Here is a 20,054-nt window from a genome sequence, read left to right as displayed (position 1 = left end):
GTGTGTCTCTGTGTCAAAACCCGCGCGGACGGTTCACATGTCAACTGACCCTTAAAGAGCAATTTTTCCAGTGACCGATTTTCCTTTCATTATAACCTATGGGTGCCACCTTCTAAAAGCAAACCATCCGTTTTCCAATGAAAGACCACTTTTTTGAGCAAATTGTTGATTGGGAACTCCTTTAAAAAGACCACACATTAGACTTTAATACAATGTGATACCAATATGGACGCAGCTCTGTGCTGTGGCACATCTCTAGATTGTGGCAACGAAAAGACTTGTAAGAGATTAGGATAGAGAAACGACCAATATCAAAGTGTGCTGCCAGGCATATATGACACCAGGCATACATGACAACAGTCACAACTTTGCTAGACATCCAAGCACAATAAGGAAAGCTGCTTGCTATCTCTGACTATCGTCCTCACCACAATAACATAAACAGTCACAAGTACATAGCAGATGTCTTACCTTGTAGCTGTGAGATATGCAGAATGCTCTAGCTCCAGTGTACGGAGAAAGAAGTTTGCAGATTCCTCTCTATTAAATGTGAGAAAAATGTCAGGTTAAAGTTTGCTACCCTTTGTATATCCCATACTCCTGTTATTTTACAGGAAGATTAATAGAAATGAAGTCATGTGCTATTTCCACTTCTTACATACCTCAGGTTGGTTCCATGCACAGGATTTTTTTAGGGAAAACAACATGTTTTTTGCATAGTTTTTCCCAGTATTGTTAAAAAACCCCACTCCAGGTAGTTGTAATTCAAATAGAAAATGAAGAAAATGCATTACCTACCAAAAGTCAGCCAGGATCAGTAAGTAAATAGGGCCCGTTACCGGCTGGACTCCAGCCGCTAACAGCCTATTAAGAAAAAAGAAAAAACCACACCAGTAGCGGCTGTCACTAGGCCCCATAATGTCCCGGGCCCTGTGGCAGCTGCCTCTGCGGTAGTTACGCCACTGGGATTGTCCTTCTTTTTTTTTTTTGCTGCATTTTTTAATGTCCATGGAGTTTTTTTTCAAAACATAGCATGCTTTTTAGATGTTTTCCTTCCTGTAGGAGTTACAGTAAGGCTAAGGCGAACTGCAGCCAAATAGCGCTGCAGAAAAAATTGTGTTGGAAATGCATTGCGTTTTTTCCTGCAACACTTTTCACAGAAAGTCCGCAGAGTTCTCATTTGCAGACATTGTGTTCCAATTATACCTGTTCGTAAAACGCCAGCATTTCCATAGGTATAATTGACATGCTGCAATTTATAATAGTGCAATGGTTTTTGAAATCGCTGAATTTCAGCTGCAGATATTTTTCTGCAATGTTTGGATGAGTCAGGTTTAGCCAGAATTAGTTGTTTGGAGTTACAGAAACAGCTGAACATAGGTGTTCTACACTTTCCGGAATTCCCATTGTAGTAAATATATTACTATTATATATTATATATACTATTATATTATATATTACATAACTCTACTTTCAGCTGTTTCTGCAACTCCTGATCATCAGAACGATCCATGTTTGGCTGAGATGTTTGCATGTATATCCGTGGTCTGCAGCCTGTAACGCTATCTCTTTGAAGCCACAAGTCCAAGGTTCATCATATCTTTACATAGTAGCCTACTTTTGAAGCTGCAGAATGGTATTACATGCTGAGACTTATGGCTTCAAACTAGTTTAAGAGCCACAGGTTGCAGACCACTGATGTACATGAATAAAGCCAGCACATAAACACATGCGTACCGTATTTTGCAGACTATAAGGCGCACTGGACTATAAGGCGCATTACCCATGAGCGCCTTATAGTCCTGTCTAGGTTCATATATAAGGCGCACCGGACTATAAGGCGCAGCGCTGTCCGGTGCGCCTTATATGTGATTGAAAGTGGCGGCACGCAGACTTTGCCGGCTGCCGCTTAACCCCCCGCGTGCCAGCCACTTCTATTCATTTCAATGGCACGCTTCCACAAGTTACAATTGAAGTTAGAGATGAGCAAATACTATTCGAATAGCACGCTCCCATTGCAATGTATGGAAGCGACATGCAGACTTTGCCGGCGGCCGCCGCATAACTCCTCGCGTGCCGCCGCTTCCATCCATATATAAGGCGCACCGGACTATAAGGCGCACTTTCGATTTCTGAGGAAATCGTAGGATTTTATGTGCGCCTTATAGTCCGGAAAATACGGTATATATGGAGCACATAAATAATTCATGGTCATATTGAAAGCACATCCTGAATAATGTATAGACAGAAATTCATAACTCTTCTTTTATTCATTCTTATGCACATTTCTGTACTGTTCTGTGCTGCCACATTGGCTTTGGTTGTGGCCTAGTAGAAGAAAGCAAAGGGATATAACAGAACAACTCTGTTTATGCAAATGAAACTTTGTGGTCAAGTAGGGTATACATATGTATACATGAGATACATACATGAGATACGTTTCTCTTCTCACTATCAAATACGCTGGCGGCCTGTTTAACATGATATGTATGACTTTGCTACGATAAGTATTACCTATTGCATTCATCTCACCTACACAAGGAGTACCCTGTAACCCAATTTACCATAGAGTACCATGTTAATGGACAACAATTTTGCGGTTTATATAACGGTACAGAAGGAACAGAAGGAGGATACAATAGACATCATTTCTTCCCTGCTATACTGTGCTTCTCTGGGCATTAGCTCCAGTTTTTGTGTGTTTGAAGCTTTCACAGATAAGACCCAGGGTCTAGACCACCAGACATGTGCACGGAGTGTGCTGTAAACTCAAGATTTACTTTATTTTCCTTCTTCATAAGAAAAGATGTCATTCATTATAATAACCTGCTTATCAATCATATATCTATCTGTGTCATCAATCATAAATTTGTCTAAAAATACTGAAAACTTGAAATATAATGAACAAGATTAGCCCTCCTCAGCAAGAGTATTATAAATCAACATGTCAGTAGTCTATTTTATGATAAATTGGCAAATTTCATGTGTTAGAAAAGAAGAGTGAAAGAAAATTCCAGAAAATAATGTTGGGTTTGCATCCTGTCTTCTATTTTGCATTCTAATACATCTACTGACTAAGTGAAACTTTGGAGGCTGTGCTTAGATTTAGTGAATGTAACATGATGGAAATAATGATTATTATTTACTATTAATCCTTACATTTAAATAGATATATTTTTGTATAAAAGGACAAATTGCAATTATTATTATTATCTTGACATAATTGTATATTTATCACTTCCATCCATGTGATTAGAATATACTCATGCCTAGCAAAAAAGGAATAATCAACGTGGATTCTGAACATGAATCACAATTCTTAAGTGGTAATTGAAAGCAATGTAAATCAAAATCATATCTAATTTATGAAAATTATTGCCACGATAACACTTTCACTCTAATTGTATTGCTTAGCAATGAACTGGTTCAGCATTTCAACATTAATTTCACATTTTAATGACCTCTCATGCAGCAGTGTAAAGTACATGCAAAAAAATGTGCACGGGTTTATTTTAAGCCAAAAGGAAACAAACAAGAATATGAAACTAAATGAATATATGGTAAATTGGATTCAAAAGAAAACATTACAATTTTTAATGTTTTAACAAAAATTTTTAATATAAAAGTAATAGTACTACAACTTAATAAAACTCGCAGACAAACTATAAAGGAAAATCCGTATCAGTAATCCATTTCTGACAGTGCTTGTGAAATAGGAAGACAGTTTTGGTAAATTTACAACCTAAAATATACAAGGTTCTAAAAATCAAATGTGAAAGTGCTAATTTATGTTTAGTAGAAAGCCCCTTATCCTATCTATAAGTACACAGTTTATATAGTAGGGTATATCAATTACATCTTACCTTACCTTTACACGCATTAGCATTGCCATTATCTTGGTTATGTATCTAGAGAGACCCTATACTCTTATATTGTATCACAGTCAAATTACACTACTCCAGCACCCATTTGTCCTGGAGTCCCATAACCGGGAATGTGACAAAAATAGTTAATTGCCATGTTATTATGAGAATTAATAAGTTATATAATAAGTTGGTAGTGAAGCACATCTTGGGCAGCAGAATGGGTTACTGGACCATGTCGTGTAGCTGAGAAAAAGTGGAATCACACCATTAATTTGGGGTCTGGTGAAAACTTGCAAAGGATGTTGTAGATGTACATTAAATCTCTAGGCCTACATTACAAGCAAGGGTCGTTTGCAAATTTCATGACTAGAGATGAGCGAATAGTATTCGATCGAGTAGGTATTCGAACGAATACTACGGTACTTGAAATACTCGTACTCGATCGAACACTACTCGCTATTTGCAATAAAGATTCGATTCAGAACTAGCGTTTATTGGCCTAATGTTATACAGTGTATAGCATTTGGACGATCAACACTGGTTCTGCAGCAGACTCGTCTTTGCTAGTTCGGAGAGCTGGCAGCTTGCGGTTATGTGGGAGCTGACTTTTTCTCATAGGAATGCATTGACCAGTGTTAATTGGCCGAATACTATACAGTGTACAGCATTCGGCCAATCAATGCTGGTTCTGCCGGAGGCTCGCCTGTGACGAGGCGGAGTCTAAGATCAGACCACAATGGAGACTGCTGTGGTCAGATCTTAGACTCCACCTCCTCACAGACGAGCCTCCGGCAGAACCAGTATTGATTGGCCGAATGCTGTACACTGTAAGCATTCGGCCAATTAATGCTGGTCAATGCATTCCTATGAGAAAAAGTCAGCTCCTGCATAACCACAAGCTGCCAACTCTCCGGCAGGTAGCTCAGTAGAAGCAGTGGTGCTGACCCATCCAGTCAGAGACAGCGGCACAACCCTTGCAGCAAAGCGGTTTATTTAAGAAAAACTGAAAAATAAATAAACCTTTAGATCAGGCACAAAAATCAGCAAAATAAAATACAGCCTTAACTTTAGGAAAAATAATAATACCCTGCTCGTCTGAGCACTAACTAAACAGAAAATACTAATTGTATGTGTGCCTTACTATCAGCCACACAAGTCAACCAAAAAACAATGTACTGTATCACAAAGCTCTCAGTATCAGGACAGACCCAGCCACTTCCTCTCCTCTCAGGATCTCCGCTGAAGTGCAGGCTCTGCTTCCTTTTATGGCCCAGTCACAAGGCCAGGACCCACACCTGGGGCTGAAGCCTACTCCAGACCTTCCCTGGACTTCACACATGTCAGGAATCTGGGGCTGATATAGTGGGGCTTCAGCACTCTGCCTATATATATTGTAAGCCGATGGCTGGGCAGGTAATGGAGGGGGTGTACATCTCACCCAAACTACTAAGGTGGGTGAGATGAGAAAATTCCAGAAAGAACGTTTCTCAGCAGATGACTATTGTCTGCTGAGGGTTATTTCGAAGTTCCGGTTACTGGGCTGGATTTTTAGGAATGGCAAGTAGGTTGGTAGTGGGACCTGTCATTCCACCCCCTTCCAGTCCACACTTTGGGGATGTTCCAGCAGCGACTCAGCTGTTGAGATTCTCTTCATCAAGGAGGCTTAAGAAGCCAGCTCCAGCAGCAGACTGGGGCAGAGTTTGGCTGGAGAGCCAAAGAGAGAGGTCATATTTTTGGAGCTGTGTCCTGAATGATTCTACTGACTTTTTGATTTCTGTTATTCTAGGTGAGGTAACCTATTCTATGTTTAGTTAGAGCCTAGCCGGGCAGGTATTTATTTTTGTATTATTTCCTTTTGTTGCTGCACTATATTTTTGAGTGAAAATAAACTCTACCTTTGTGTTGGACTAAAGAAACTGGACTTTTGTGTCTATGCCACCCCACCTAGCAACCCCAGACCCTGACTATATATATATATATATATATATATATATATATATATATATATATAGTTAAGTCCAAGCTATCTATATCTTCTATGCAGAATTATTGAATAACAGGTTAAAGGAATATTATGCCATTGTATTAATTTATTAAAGAGCTGTTATGGCATATCAAATAGATACACAATACAATTCAATCATCTATCTATCTATCTATCTATCTATCTAAAACTTCACATTTATCTCTAGCTATGTTCTAAAAAAAAGTACTTAAGTAAATACACAACACTTTTCAGTTTGTACATACTTCTGTTTTTGGAGATTTACTAAAACTCTTGGTTCTTCCTGCAGCGATACTGCAGGGAAAATGAGTATAAACAATGCAATTCCCCATCTCGAAACAGCAGATCGATTAGGCTCACAGCAATACGTTTCTGGCTTCACAATCTGCAATGTGTAACTAGGTTGGACATAGCATGTTAATTGTAATATTTCCATTGCACACTGTCCTCAGCTTTCAGCACAAAGTACACATTATTTTGTAATAAAAATTATGCATTCTCTGTTATTGGTGCCTTAGGCCTTTGACGCTACGACTTGCTGTGTGTTATGGGAGGCTGGCACTGCAGAGAGTGGCAGTAAAACATTCTTCTGGGGGATAATTTGGCATTGTGATCTATTTCTCAGTTGAATAAATCTAACAATGCTTTATGCAAATTCACTTTCTACCTGAAGTCCTTTCCCTGATCATTTATTCTTCTCAGGATGTCACTATGTTTGCTGGTGCATCTGTGTACAGATAAAGTTTTATTATGGTTTTAGCTGATGTTTCTAAAGTATAAAATAAGACCGGACAGATTTGTACACTTGTACGTTTGAGTAATGTATTTCTAAGTCTTTAAATGCTGGTTTATTGTAGCTATTTTACGGATAGTGTAATTATTTAAAGTATATATACAATACCCAAAGATGATAATTGTACGCATTTTAAATACAGTATTGTGCAAAAGTTCCAGGCATGTGTGGAAAAAATGCTGCAACATAAGAATGCCGAGAAGGGGCATTGTGGGTGAACCTGCATTCCCAGAGTTCCTTGTCCCTTGTCCTAACGTGCACCAGCCATTTTTAGAAAAAATACAATTCATTACCACGAAGCATGAGGAAATCTGGAATCGATGTGAATCGAATATTTCCTGAAGTTCATATCGAATTTCACTTTGGCAGCTTCAATTTGCTCATCTCTATTGAATATATACAAAATATATAAAATCATTATCAGAAGTTTAACCTTTAGAATATCAACTTAGTCCTTATCACTGTCTAAGCTTTAAAAAAAAATCCTCTTTTAGACCCCTGGTCTCTGTCCTAGTCATCCATTTAGCAAATCTTCTGGAACTTTCCCGGCACATACAGTAAATGCACACAGCAGATGATGGCCGCCTTCATATCTAGTCACGTATGGATTCAGAAACAGACGTCATAACACGGATATGAGTTTGAAAATCAGCTAAACTAAGAACTCACATGTTTGCTAAACTTTAAGAAGAGTTCACCAAATTTTTACTAAAGAAGTTTTAAATAAATAAAATAATTCCTATGTAACAATTCAAAATAATTATTAGCAATTATGAAAGAACAGCTCAATGAGAGATCACACATTAAAGCAAGGTTATACCTGTATCCTCAATTATAGCTGCTACAAGCAATTATGTTAAGGCAAGACATGTTCAGTAATTTAGTGTGTATTGTGCTTTAACAATAACAATCATTGTCATGCTAATGAAACCAGTTAAAGCCTGTGAGGTGTACCGTGTAGTATTCAGAGGAATAATTTAATATTCTGCAGAACCTTAAATGGCTTTATAGGGCAGCTGACCTTAATACGAATATATTCATTGACTAGGGAATAATATGTACTCAATATATATTTTGCACCTATTTCATCTCTTAGCGCATGTCTTTAGATGTTGTATATCTGCTTTTAATATAAAGCGTATAACCATTTTCAAGCTGGATTTACACCAGATTGGATTTATTTTGGGAATTCCATCCCCGAATCTGCTTGAAAAATGAAGAATTTTCTCTGTGTATTTTTGGGCAGAAAATTATAGTCGATTGGGTTTCTTTTTTTGGGTCCCCAAGCAGGTACCCAGTGGACTCCATTATAGTCTATGGGGTCTGTGGGTTTCCATGAATAACAGATTTTAAGAGGATAAGATTTCTGTTTTTCAGGTCCCCAAACAAGAAACCAGGTGCAGGAGTGAGCCTAGAGTCAGACAGCCTTAATATACACAGTCCAGTCACGTTAATGTGACCACCCGTCAAAATCCAGAATAACCACCTTTGGCAGAGTGGACCGCTGAGGAGACATGCAGGAAGAGGAGGGAATGTGATGTTGATGTTCACTGGGATGTTGAGCCATGCTGACTCCAGTGCCATGGCCAGCTGCGCTAAGTTACATGGTTGAGCATCCATGGCGCGAACAACCCGATCGAGGTGGTCCAACAGATTCTCCATTGGGTTCAAGTCTGGGGAATTTGCTGGCCAAGGGAGTACGATAAGCTCATCCTGGTGCTCCTCGAACCACGCACATTCACTGCGAGATTTGTGAAACGTCGCATTGTCCTGCTGGTGGATGCCCTCATCCTGAGGAAAAACAATTCACATGTAGAGGTGAACATGGTCTGCAAGGATAGATGCATTCTTGTGTTGATCCATCGTGCCTTCCACAATGATGAGTGCACCCAGATGGCTGATGACACGTGCCTTCTGTGATTGGTTATTTAACGTTGGCGTCAAAAGTAGGCGGTGCTCACATTAATATGACTGGACTGTGTAGTTCTGTGCGGGAGTTGTATATTTACTGCCAATAGTGGATCATGTTGGGACAATGCAGCATAACCTTCCTCAACACATCTGATGGAAAAGGTTCCTTTCCTTATTTTTTGGAAAGGATTCAGTTCTGTTCTTGATCTGTTATCTTGCATTTTTTCCCCTGACACAAAGAAAATGACATCTAAAAAAAGGAAATAAGTATATGATTATATAAGGACATGACAGTGAAAAATGGTAGTATTCAAATAGCCCTCACATGTTCCACTGTAATGGTCTGTCAAAAAAAATAAGACGTCCTATTTTTGTGTTTTCCTGATCCTTGAATAGAAATACAAGGGCATCTCAAATTAGAATATCATCAAAAAGTTATTATTTTTCTTAACTAATTCAACTGAAAAAGTGAAACTCATATATTATATTGAGTCAATACAAACAGAGTGAACTTTTCTAAGTGTTTATTTCTGTTAATGATTATGGCTTACATTCAAGGAAAACCCAAAAGTCATTATCAAAAGTCATTATGAATTTTGGAAGGTGGGAAAGGGAAAATATGAAAAAGTCACTGAACATTAACATTCAAACTACCCTGCATCCTTAAAGGGGTTGTCTAGGATAAACTGATAATTAACCCCTAAACTAAACTCCCTCCCCCACCTAACTTCTAGTCTACTTCAATTTGGTCAATTTGGTCATGTGACCACTAAGGGACACTTTCTGATAATCCAATGACATTTCATTTCACCGCTTCCAAAACAGAAGGTCACCATCACTCTTCCCCCTCCTCTATGCCCTGCAATACTTACCAGCCTTCTTGTATCTGAGGAATGGCTCCTCCCCCTCTTCCTGTCTTCTAGCAGTGGGCGGAATATGTTAGCCAGGGAGACGGAGAGGGTGGGAGGGGCTAGTAACGGTCAGGATCAATAGGCCAAAGAGAGACAGGGCAGGGTGTGTGGGGCAGTAACGGCGGGAACGATAGTCAGTGAGGTTGGCAGGAGCTAGTAATGGGCGGGATCGCTAGTCAGTGAGGTGGGAGGGGCTAGGCTTAGTGAGCCGGAGGACTTTGTAACAGTATGAGAGAGGAGGAGGGACTGAGTGAGAGGGAGTAAGTGCAGCAGCTACACAGGAAGCTGCATAATAGGAAGGTAACAACATACAAACAAACACAGAGGATGCAGCAGCAACAGAGACACCTAGAAATCACTCCAAACCCTGCTAAAGGTATAAGGGTGTATTTATTAACCCATCATTAGCACTAACAGACATTTATAAGAAAAAAAGATTTTCTGCCTGGAAAACCCCTTTAAGGAATTACTGATTGTGTACAACTACTTAAAGTAGATAAGATACCAGCAATTCTTACTAAACGTCTCTAGTAACTCATACTTATAAATGTTTCTAGTGTATACACTATATGGCAAGCTAGTTGTGAAGCACTGAGACCTTGGATGTATTTATTATTATTACCATTGCCCCTGCGTACTGCACAGCATGTGAAGGTTCCTGACATCAATGAATATAGAGGTTTACATGTCGCATAATGTTGTTTGTTTATTGGTGAAGTCTCATGTAAATATTTGGCTCATTAATATTTTATGTTTTCACTTTTTCCTGAGAAATATTCATTTTTTTGTACTGCTAGCATGAAACAGCTTCTTGTCATTCCACAGACTGAATGAGGTGTTTAACAGTTGGTGGCATAGCATAGATTCACCTAGAGTTGTAAAATAATATGGGAATTATTATAGAATAAGGGTGACTAGACAGATGTTCACAGAGGAGATAAGCCACCACCAAAGGTATCTGGCAACAGCTTTCTCGCCATTCCTATCCAGAACGTATGCAATGGTCGCCCAAGCCTAGCATTCATGTGTGTGGTGGAATTGGGATAGATACAGCAGCTGTGTGCTGACAAGCAACTTGTGTGTGGCCAGTTTAAGATTTCCTTTCCGTATGTGTATAGGGTGCAGTAAAAACAATGACTGCCATCTAAACAAAAAAGAAAGCTTTAGTTAATTTAAAGGGGTATTCCCACGTCGCATACTCACCAGTCTTCGTTGCTGTAAATTCTTCTGTCTTCCGGCTTTGTTGCGTCATTGGTGGGCAGGGTTACATATGCAAAGCCAGCGGCTAGATGCCGCTGGCCCTGCGTGCACGCTCATATACCAGTCTAGCCTTCACAATGCGACTACAGACCCGGCATCCGCCTCTCTCTATTACAGCGGATGCCGGGTCTGTATTCGCATTGTGAAGGCTAGACTGGTGTATGAGCGTGCACGCAGGGCCAGCGGCATCTCGCCGCTTGGCTTTGCATATGTGAATACAGACCCGGCATCCGCTGTAATAGACAGACGGATGCCGGGGAGTGTAGAGGCCGGCACAGATGCCTGCAACATCGCTATGCTCCTGCCCTGCATGAAGCCAGCAGCGGCAGAAGCGATGCTATTATTCCGCTCCTCCGCCCACTCCCACCCCCACCCCCCGGAATAGCAGCATTGCTCCTGCCGCTGCTGGCTTCATGCAGGGCAGGAGCATAGCGATGTTGCAGGCATCTGTGCTGACGTCTAGCCGTCCCCGGCATCCGCCACTCTATTACAGCGGATGCCGGGTCTGTATTGGTGGCCCCTTCCCCCCAAAGGCTAAACTACCCCCCCCCCAGGCTCGCTCCCGTGCACTTAGCCCCTCCTCCCTCCCCCCTCAGAGCAGCAGATACATCACTTGACTTATGACCAGATAAGTCAAGGGATGTGTCAAAACAAATGAATAAAGTAAGATAGTGGACAAACAAAGCAGTTTTGCTGAAGCAGTGTATTTAGGAAAAGTCTTACATCCACATTAACAAGCAGTATAGATAGGATCCTTGTGATGGGACAACCAACCTTTAAGGAGTCTTCATAGTAAGGGTCTTATTCTGTTGTAACGCATGCCCTGTGCTTGTGCTGATCATTTGATTTGATATGCAGTTCATGGTGTAGGAAATATATGACTTATCTGTTTATTTGTAGTCCTCTATAATAAATGCCTCCTACATTCACAGTACTGAAAATCCTCATTCCTACATTTAAATAAAAATGCAATGCCATAAGCAAAGGCTCAGCTTTAGTGTAGTAGTAATTGGCAGTCTGTGTCTATTCTGGAGGTAAGGGATAAGAACTTGCTTGTAATGGTTCATTATGCCATCTGCTGGGCATTTTGCTTCTGAAATATCATTTGTATGCATAGTGCATGATCATAATAGTGAATTACCATAATAAAATATTTTACAGTAGGAAAGGTCTATCCAGGTCCCTGGTCATAAATGTTCCACAACATAGTTTTCATCTGCCTTTACTAATGTCCAGTAATCATTTAATTGCTGGATATTTGGTAGTAGAAAGAGCTGTTTTTGTTAAAAGCTGAAATCACTTCCTGACTATGCACAGACAAGCTGCCTTCATACAATAAGTGTGTCTACTCTATCGCTTGTATTTTTATTTCCTCTCCCGTGCCGCAGGAGATTAGTTGGGTTATTTATATGTATAGTAAAATGCATATTTATCAGCGTGGTAATATTATAGCTGTAAGGCAGAATTCACATGGGCAAGTCTCGTCCAGAACATGGTAATATTATAGCTGTAAGGCGGCATTCACATGACCAAGTACTGTCCAGAACGTGATAATATTATAGCTGTAAGGTGGTAATCACATGGCCAAGTCTCATCCAAAACGTGGTAATATTATAGCTGTAAGGCAGAATTCACATGGCCAAGTCCCGTCCAGAACGTGGTAATATTATAGTTGTAAGGCAACATTCACATGGCCAAGTCTCGTCCAGAACGTGGTAATATTATATCTGTAAGGCAGCATTCACATGGCCAAGTCCCGTCCAGAACGTGGTAATATTATAGTTGTAAGGCAACATTCACATGGCCAAGTCTCGTCCAGAACGTGGTAATATTATAGCTGTAAGGCAGAATTCACATGGCCAAGTCCCGTCCAGAACGTAGTAATATTATAGTTGTAAGGCAACATTCACATGGCCAAGTCTCGTCCAGAACGTGGTAATATTATAGCTGTAAGGCAACATTCACATGGCCAAGTCCCGTCCAGAACGTGGTAATATTATAGCTGTAAGGCAGAATTCACATGGCCAAGTCCCATCCAGAACGTGGTAATATTATAGCTGTAAGGCAGAATTCACATGGCCAAGTCCCGCCCAGAACTTGGTAATATTATAGTTGTAAGGCAACATTCACATGGCCAAGTCTCGTCCAGAACGTGGTAATATTATAGCTGTAAGGCAACATTCACATGGCCAAGTCCCGTCCAGAACGTGGTAATATTATAGCTGTAAGGCAGAATTCACATGGCCAAGTCCTGTCCAGAACTTGGTAATATTATAGTTGTAAGGCAACATTCACATGGCCAAGTCTCGTCCAGAACGTGGTAATATTATAGTTGTAAGGCAGCATTCACATGGCCAAGTACCGTCCAGAACGTGGTAATATTATAGCTGTAAGGCAACATTCACATGGCCAAGTCTCGTCCAGAACGTGGTAATATTATAGCTGTAAGGCAGAATTCACATGGCCAAGTCCCGTCCAGAACGTGGTAATATTATAGCTGTAAGGCAGAATTCACATGGCCAAGTCCCGTCCAGAACGTGGTAATATTATAGCTGTAAGGCAGAATTCACATGGCCAAGTCCTGTCCAGAACTTGGTAATATTATAGTTGTAAGGCAACATTCACATGGCCAAGTCCCGTCCAGAACGTGGTAATATTATAGCTGTAAGGCGGTATTCACATGGCCATGTCCCGTCCTTGAAACCTGGTCCATGTATGGGCTGTACTTTCCAGACAGAACTTGGCTTTCTGACTGGACATCACTTCATGATAATGAGTTATTATACAGTGAGCTCCTGAATGGTGGAGTAACTGTACTTACTGTCACCTGTACTATTTATTCATGAAAAGTTGTTTTATAGAGATGGGCGAGTAGTATTCGATTGAGTAGGTATTCAATCGAATACTATGGTATTTGAAATACTCGTACTCAGTCGAATACCACGTGGTAAACGCAGTAAAAATTTGATTCTCCTCCCACCTTCACTGGAGCTTTTTTTACACCAATAACTATGCAGGGATGGTGGGACAGGAAGTAGGACAATGTAGGCATCGAAAAAAACGTATACAGTCATTGGCGAGCTAAATCAGTAGCAGTAATAATAATAATAATAATAATAATAATGGGACTTGGGTGTGTTAGATGCCCCCAGACATGCTTCCCCTGCTGTACCAGTTGCATTCCAGAGGTGTTGGCATCATTTCCTGAGGTGTCATTGTGGACTTGGTAACTAGAATTCGTCGAATTTTGGTTTCCCTGAAATGAGCATGTTTTTCTCATAGACTATAATGGGATTCGATATCCGAATGAATAGTCGAATACTGAGGTCTACTCGAATCGAATTTCAAATTTTCGAATATTTCACTACTCGCTCATCTCTATTGTTTTATAATTGGAGGCTTACTTTAAGGCTATGGACCCACATTGCGAAAATACAGCTTTTTATGTTCCAGGCTTTGCTGCTTTTTTCAGCCAAATTCACAAGTGGATATGACAAAGAGGAAATGCCTAAGTGCTTCCTATATATTCTACATTTCTTTTCAAGTCACACCTGACTTTGGCTCTAAAAAAACACAGAAAGATTAGCAAAAAATAAAATAAAATGCTGCATTTCTGCAATGTGGAGCCTCAGAAAAACTACACAGAGGCACAAAGGTAAAAGTAACTATTTCATCCTTCGCATGATGGGGCCACTTTATGGGTGTCAGACCACCTTTATAGGTTCATTTTAATGCTCTGTGCAATGTAAATAGGAACTGGCAAAAAAATTATTTGTGGAGTGGAATGCTGGAAAAATATTACCATAGTAAATCTGGGAGTCTGTATTAGTCTTCTATCTGCCTTGACAACCCATCGGCATCATGCAAGTCGGAGGTAGCCCCTTCCTTTGATTGACCTCTCTTGTGATCACAAGATCTCAGGGATTAAATGTCCATGATCAATCTCAGATCACAAACACTGAAGTGGGTGTCACCTGAGTGACATAGACCTGCAGTATATGATGCAAGCTCAGCTCATATTTCCTCTTCTGACAGCAGATGCCAGGAAGAGGTTAATGCATTATTTGACCCCATGTCACAGGGCCTTTTTAATGCTTGGAAAGGGCCTTGTAACAAAGCTGAAACATTGCACTGACATTGGTGAATAAATCGCTTACATTCATTGAAATGTATTGCGTACCAGGATTTCCTCAATCTGTAGTTAGTAGAACAAGTGGGGCAAGGTCAAGTTTGCTGAAAACCTTTAATAACTTGTCTGCCAAGGTGCTGTTACATGTAATAGTCATATGTGTATGGCAGCATAAGGCGATAAATTTAGGCCTCACATATAGTGAGCTTTAGTTAAATACTGCATCACGTTTTTTCTACAGTGTTTTTTACAGAAAATCCACACAGTTTTCCTCTGCAGACTTTCTGCCCCTATTATACCTATACGGAAAACACCAGCCTTTCTGTAGGTATAATTGATATGCTGTGATTTGCATAAACACCTTTGTCTTTGAAATCGCAGCCTTTCCACTGCAGACTTTTTTCTGCAATATGTGAATAGAATTTGCCAGAATCCCAGGCACTTTGCAGGTTTTTTTTTTTTCGCAACGTGGGGTTCCGACCTTAATCGAAATGATTAATAGGAAATCCATAATTTGCAACTAAGCATGCTACGTGTAAATGGATTTATCTTATTATGACCATTTGTATTACTGGACTTATTTATGAAACTTCCTTTAACACAGCAAAAAGCTTCCAATAAAAAATAAGCACAATATGTATTAATTTTATTACTGAATAAATCTATCAATATCTGCCAGATAGGAAACTTGGCACAATATTCTTTGCTTTCTGTTCTGTGTTTCATTAATCTAGTCCCAAGACAGATAATTGTTCCAGTTCTTTTACTAATAGCTTGTTTTGACATTTGTTATATTCCTGCTGTATTTTGGATTCTCACAAAGCCCAGAATGAGGAAGACATTGATGAATGTGACTCTTTTTGGTTCAGCAGCTCAATGCATTTAAATTGCATGTTGATCAGATTTCTGAATGAGCTACATATGTTGGTTTGTTTTCTACAGGTACGGTGATATGGTTCCAAAGACTATAGCTGGGAAGATATTCGGCTCCATATGTTCTCTGAGTGGTGTGTTGGTCATTGCATTACCAGTTCCCGTAATAGTCTCCAACTTCAGCAGGATTTACCACCAGAATCAAAGAGCAGACAAACGGAGGGCACAAAAGGTAAAACAAGCACACAACTACAGAAATAATTGTTGTGCCACAAGTGAATGTTAATGTATCTGTCATATTATTCATTGAATTAGTCAAGTCCATATATCCTGCAGTAGGTCTCAATTTGTCATTTGTCACATATGATATCAAAATGTGTTTTCTGCTATTTTTGAAAGGATAGTAGGAAGACTTTCTAAATTACCTGGGCGCTAGAGAGAACCCAAAAGCCCTCTCCCATGAAAAAAATCCCCATTATTATAAATGGTAGACAAGGGACCTTGTAATCGATTTTGAATTAGACATTGCCCATAAACTTCAAGTTACAACTTCACAGTGAGCTTCTGTAATTCACAAAATATCCAAACTTTTTAAGTTGTCCCACTCAGCTAATTGAATATATTCTGCAGCAGTAGATCCAGCTCAATAAATCTGTAGACTGAAGTGATTCTATCCCCTATACCCATCAGAGAAAGACTGGCTGTACCCATGCATTTTGTTGAGAAGGACAACTATCTAAAATGTATGGGAGTCTCACTACTCTCCCCAACAGATAATGTTGGGGGAGAGAAGGATTAGGTATTGTAAATGTTACTGCCCAGTCCTTTTATCCCCCCTAGAGATAAGTTCCCAAAGATATCTGGCAACATCTTCCTTACCTCCCCATTGAAAGCACATACACACTCAAAGGAGCAGATAGAAGCCTAAATACGTACATAATAACAGCTAAGAAATACTTCCCAAGGTTTCATTAAGACATCTCATGCCTAAGTAACATCTGAAATCTATCAGCACAATCTCTCCATAAAAGTCGATTGAGGTGAATGTAGATGCAGAGGATTGACCCCCATGGATTAGTGCTGCTTATCTGGAAACACTAGGCTTTAAAACCCTTTTGATGCATTGAAACAATGTTTATTTCTTCATTCTCCTAGGGTCATGGTCATTCTACCGATGTACTGTAAGTTACATGTACATTGCAGTAGATAGATTAAATACGCAGAGGCGCAGTTTTAAAAGAAAGAGATCGAAAAGGCCTCTTATTACATATACTGAGGCAATACTTATGTCTGGAAACTCCACATTTTACACTCCATTGTATGGCTGATATATACATTGTGATTACTTTATACTATTCTTTTTGGGCCAATATCTACTTGGTTCTATATATTTTTTATTGTTCTTGCTCTTATGAAGGTCCATTCAGGTCAAGATGAAAGTTTCTCTTGAAGATAGGGCTCATTAACAATATATGCTAATGATCTTCTAGAAATTTCCCAATCCCAAGAAGTAATCAAAAATTATTTTGCAAATCCATGTTGTTGTTTTAATTTGTACATGGCAAGTGTTACATGGAGTGTTATATGTTTCTGTTGATTCAGGGATGGAACAAAATCGATGACCATATAATGTTCAGAGTCAGGCAATATCCTCAGAGCTTCAGTTATATATGTGGATCTATCTTGTAACACACACCTTTATCAACACTACAAATAACTCATTCTGTGTTACCAGACAACTTCCTCAGTGGTTCTTTTTTTATCTCTTGTACAGCATCCTAGTGGATACTGCTAACTAACATTCTAAGTACACTGTGTGATTCATGTATGCATTGCATTGAATATAATTAATGCTGTTATTATTTAATCATTTATTTGGGCTGTTTCCTCTGAGATTGGAGGAACCCCTCCCCCCTCTTTTGGGATAGCCATGGACCAGTGCAACCCAAGGTTGGTTTGGTAAGGGAATCTACCATCACCATTAGAACTGCACCAACTCAGGAGGTGGGTGCTACTGCTTCAACTACTACTCCCATCCTCCAGATAATCTCGTGAGTTGCTGCTCTTTTCAGATTACTGTTAGATCTAGGATGTCTGGTTGACATTTCAAAAACATTTTGAAACCAATTAGTAAAAAGTATCAATATAATTGCCCTTATGATATATAGGGTACAACAAGTAATCTGGTTTCAACTGTGTAAGTACAGTACATGCGTGGGACTGATAAATGTATCCAATATGGAATAGGATTCGGGGGCAGCAGATATCTTCATACCGATCTTATCGCTTATTGCAGTGTCTTGAGAGAGTAAGTTTTGTCACAAATTTATTATTTCTCTTAGTTGTATAGTGGCAACATATTCTGCAGGACGTTACAAACAACATCAGTCACTGTCACATATATGGCTCACAATCTAAATTCCCCATCAGCATGTCTTTGTAATGTTGGAGAAAACAGGAGTACACAAAGGAATCACGCGCAAACACGGAGAGAACATACAAACTCCATGTAGTAGTTGTCCTTGGTCAGATTGAAATCTAGTTAAATCAGTGTTCATATTAAACTAATTGATACTAGCAATAGAGCAGAACGATAAGCTTTCTAAAATTGATAAAAAAAATGTGGTAAATGAAAAATTTTTATGGCTTCGTCTTGTTTCCATTGGGACTGTGTTCCTGATTTAGTCCTATGCTTGCATCATCTTCCTCTACAGTCTCTTTTTCTTTTTTCATATTATTTTAAGAATTTTTGGAAAACTGAGTGGCTAATTCCAATATTCTGAAGGCCGAAGTGTGCAACTGTTGGTGGCATGGGCTTAGAAAAACCTACATGACACTTGTCACTCCTATTGATTTATATATCATTGACTTGTTAATGGAATACCATTATTTAGAGGTTTGGTACAGGTTTTCTCAAGAAACTGATTTCACAGTATGCCTTATAATATTATAAACACTGAATTACATAATTGGTGGATTAGTTCATAGTCATTTTAGCAATCATCATAGACTTTATCCACTAAGTTCTTGAATCAAAAGAATCCCACTGCTTCCACCAATTTGTCATGAACGCCATCACTGGAGATCACGTGAGACGTATCTGTGGCTGGATCAGTACAAAACCACTGTCACCTACCTAGAGCTGCCACCACAAAAGTTTGTATTTGAAGCGCTCACACTCAGAAAGCCTTCAGTGACTCCCTGCTGTCTACACATAATCCCAAATTATGTCATGTAACTATTACAATGCTCCTGAAGCTTTTATTTGAACTGGCCACATTATGTGCACCACTCACATTGATTCTTTCTAGAACACAAGACAGGTAAGTGGAGTGGTGGTGTACAAACTTGAGTTCTACTTTTATTTGCATTTATGGGACTCTAAGAATGACAATGTCCACCAGTCCCATACAAGTGAATGGAACTGTGGCCAAACATTTGTACCCAGTCTCCATGCACATGGGGCCCTCAGGGACCTTCGTTCTTGTGAACACAATGATTAGACATTTAACACATATTCTGTAGTTATTAATGAGTAAGTCCCCTCTTAAAACTTTACTTAAGGAACTCAGTAAGGCACCAATATTGTTTACACTTCTAGCTATGGAGTTTTACTTCATGGTTCCACCAGACACACAGATCCAGCGCAGAGCCCCCACAATTGCACATATATATGTCTTCTTCAATGTTGGAGCCACACCAGTTTCCCTATGAAAGCAGACCTCATAACACAGTTAAGCTATACCTGTCAGTAGACAGAGTGGAAGAGGTGTAGAGATACCAAAACAGCTGCCTTTTTTTTCCTGTAGATGGAGAATTTTTACATCACAGTGTAAATAAGAGACGTTATAGGAGTATTTTGCCACCCAATATCTTACGTCACTGAACAAATACAGGGAACCTTAGGTGTTTGAAGACAGATAGATAACTAATATCTGCATCGTTGGAACCTTATAATTCTGACCTAATATTGCACTGACCTTAAACATTCAAGATGTTTCTCTATGTTTTGTTTTTTCTATGATTATATTTTTGCTATTTATGTATTTTATTTTACTGCTGTAAAACTGGCATAGACTCTGTAGGAAGTTAATGTTATATGTTGAAATGGGATTCTTTGTATCATTTTGCATGATTTAGTAACAAACACAATATGTAATAAAAATTATTATTTTAAAAGAAAATCCTCTATAAGTTATCACTGGTATACTGCTAGATTGGTGGGGGTCCAACCAGAACGTGGTCCTATATCTTTAGATTGAATGGTGGGGTAGTAAAGTTTATGAACCAACACTCCATTCTGGTC

The 20,054-nt window shown here is 39.4% G+C and overlaps 1 protein-coding gene across 1 annotated transcript in view; it reads left to right on the top strand.

Annotated features, from left to right (window-relative positions):
• The window catches only part of KCND2 (potassium voltage-gated channel subfamily D member 2), a 325,034-nt gene that overhangs the window by 225,297 nt on the left and 79,683 nt on the right, over positions 1-20,054 (top strand). Inside the window, exon 2 of the mRNA XM_075274256.1 lies at positions 15,818-15,980. Coding sequence (XP_075130357.1) covers positions 15,818-15,980 — 163 coding nt within the window. The remainder of the gene's footprint in view (positions 1-15,817; positions 15,981-20,054) is intronic.

The sequence above is a fragment of the Leptodactylus fuscus genome, chromosome 5 (genome assembly GCF_031893055.1).
Source record: "Leptodactylus fuscus isolate aLepFus1 chromosome 5, aLepFus1.hap2, whole genome shotgun sequence".
In the NCBI taxonomy this organism is placed as follows: Eukaryota; Metazoa; Chordata; class Amphibia; order Anura; family Leptodactylidae; genus Leptodactylus; species Leptodactylus fuscus.
This window is presented reverse-complemented; position numbering and strand designations above follow the sequence as displayed.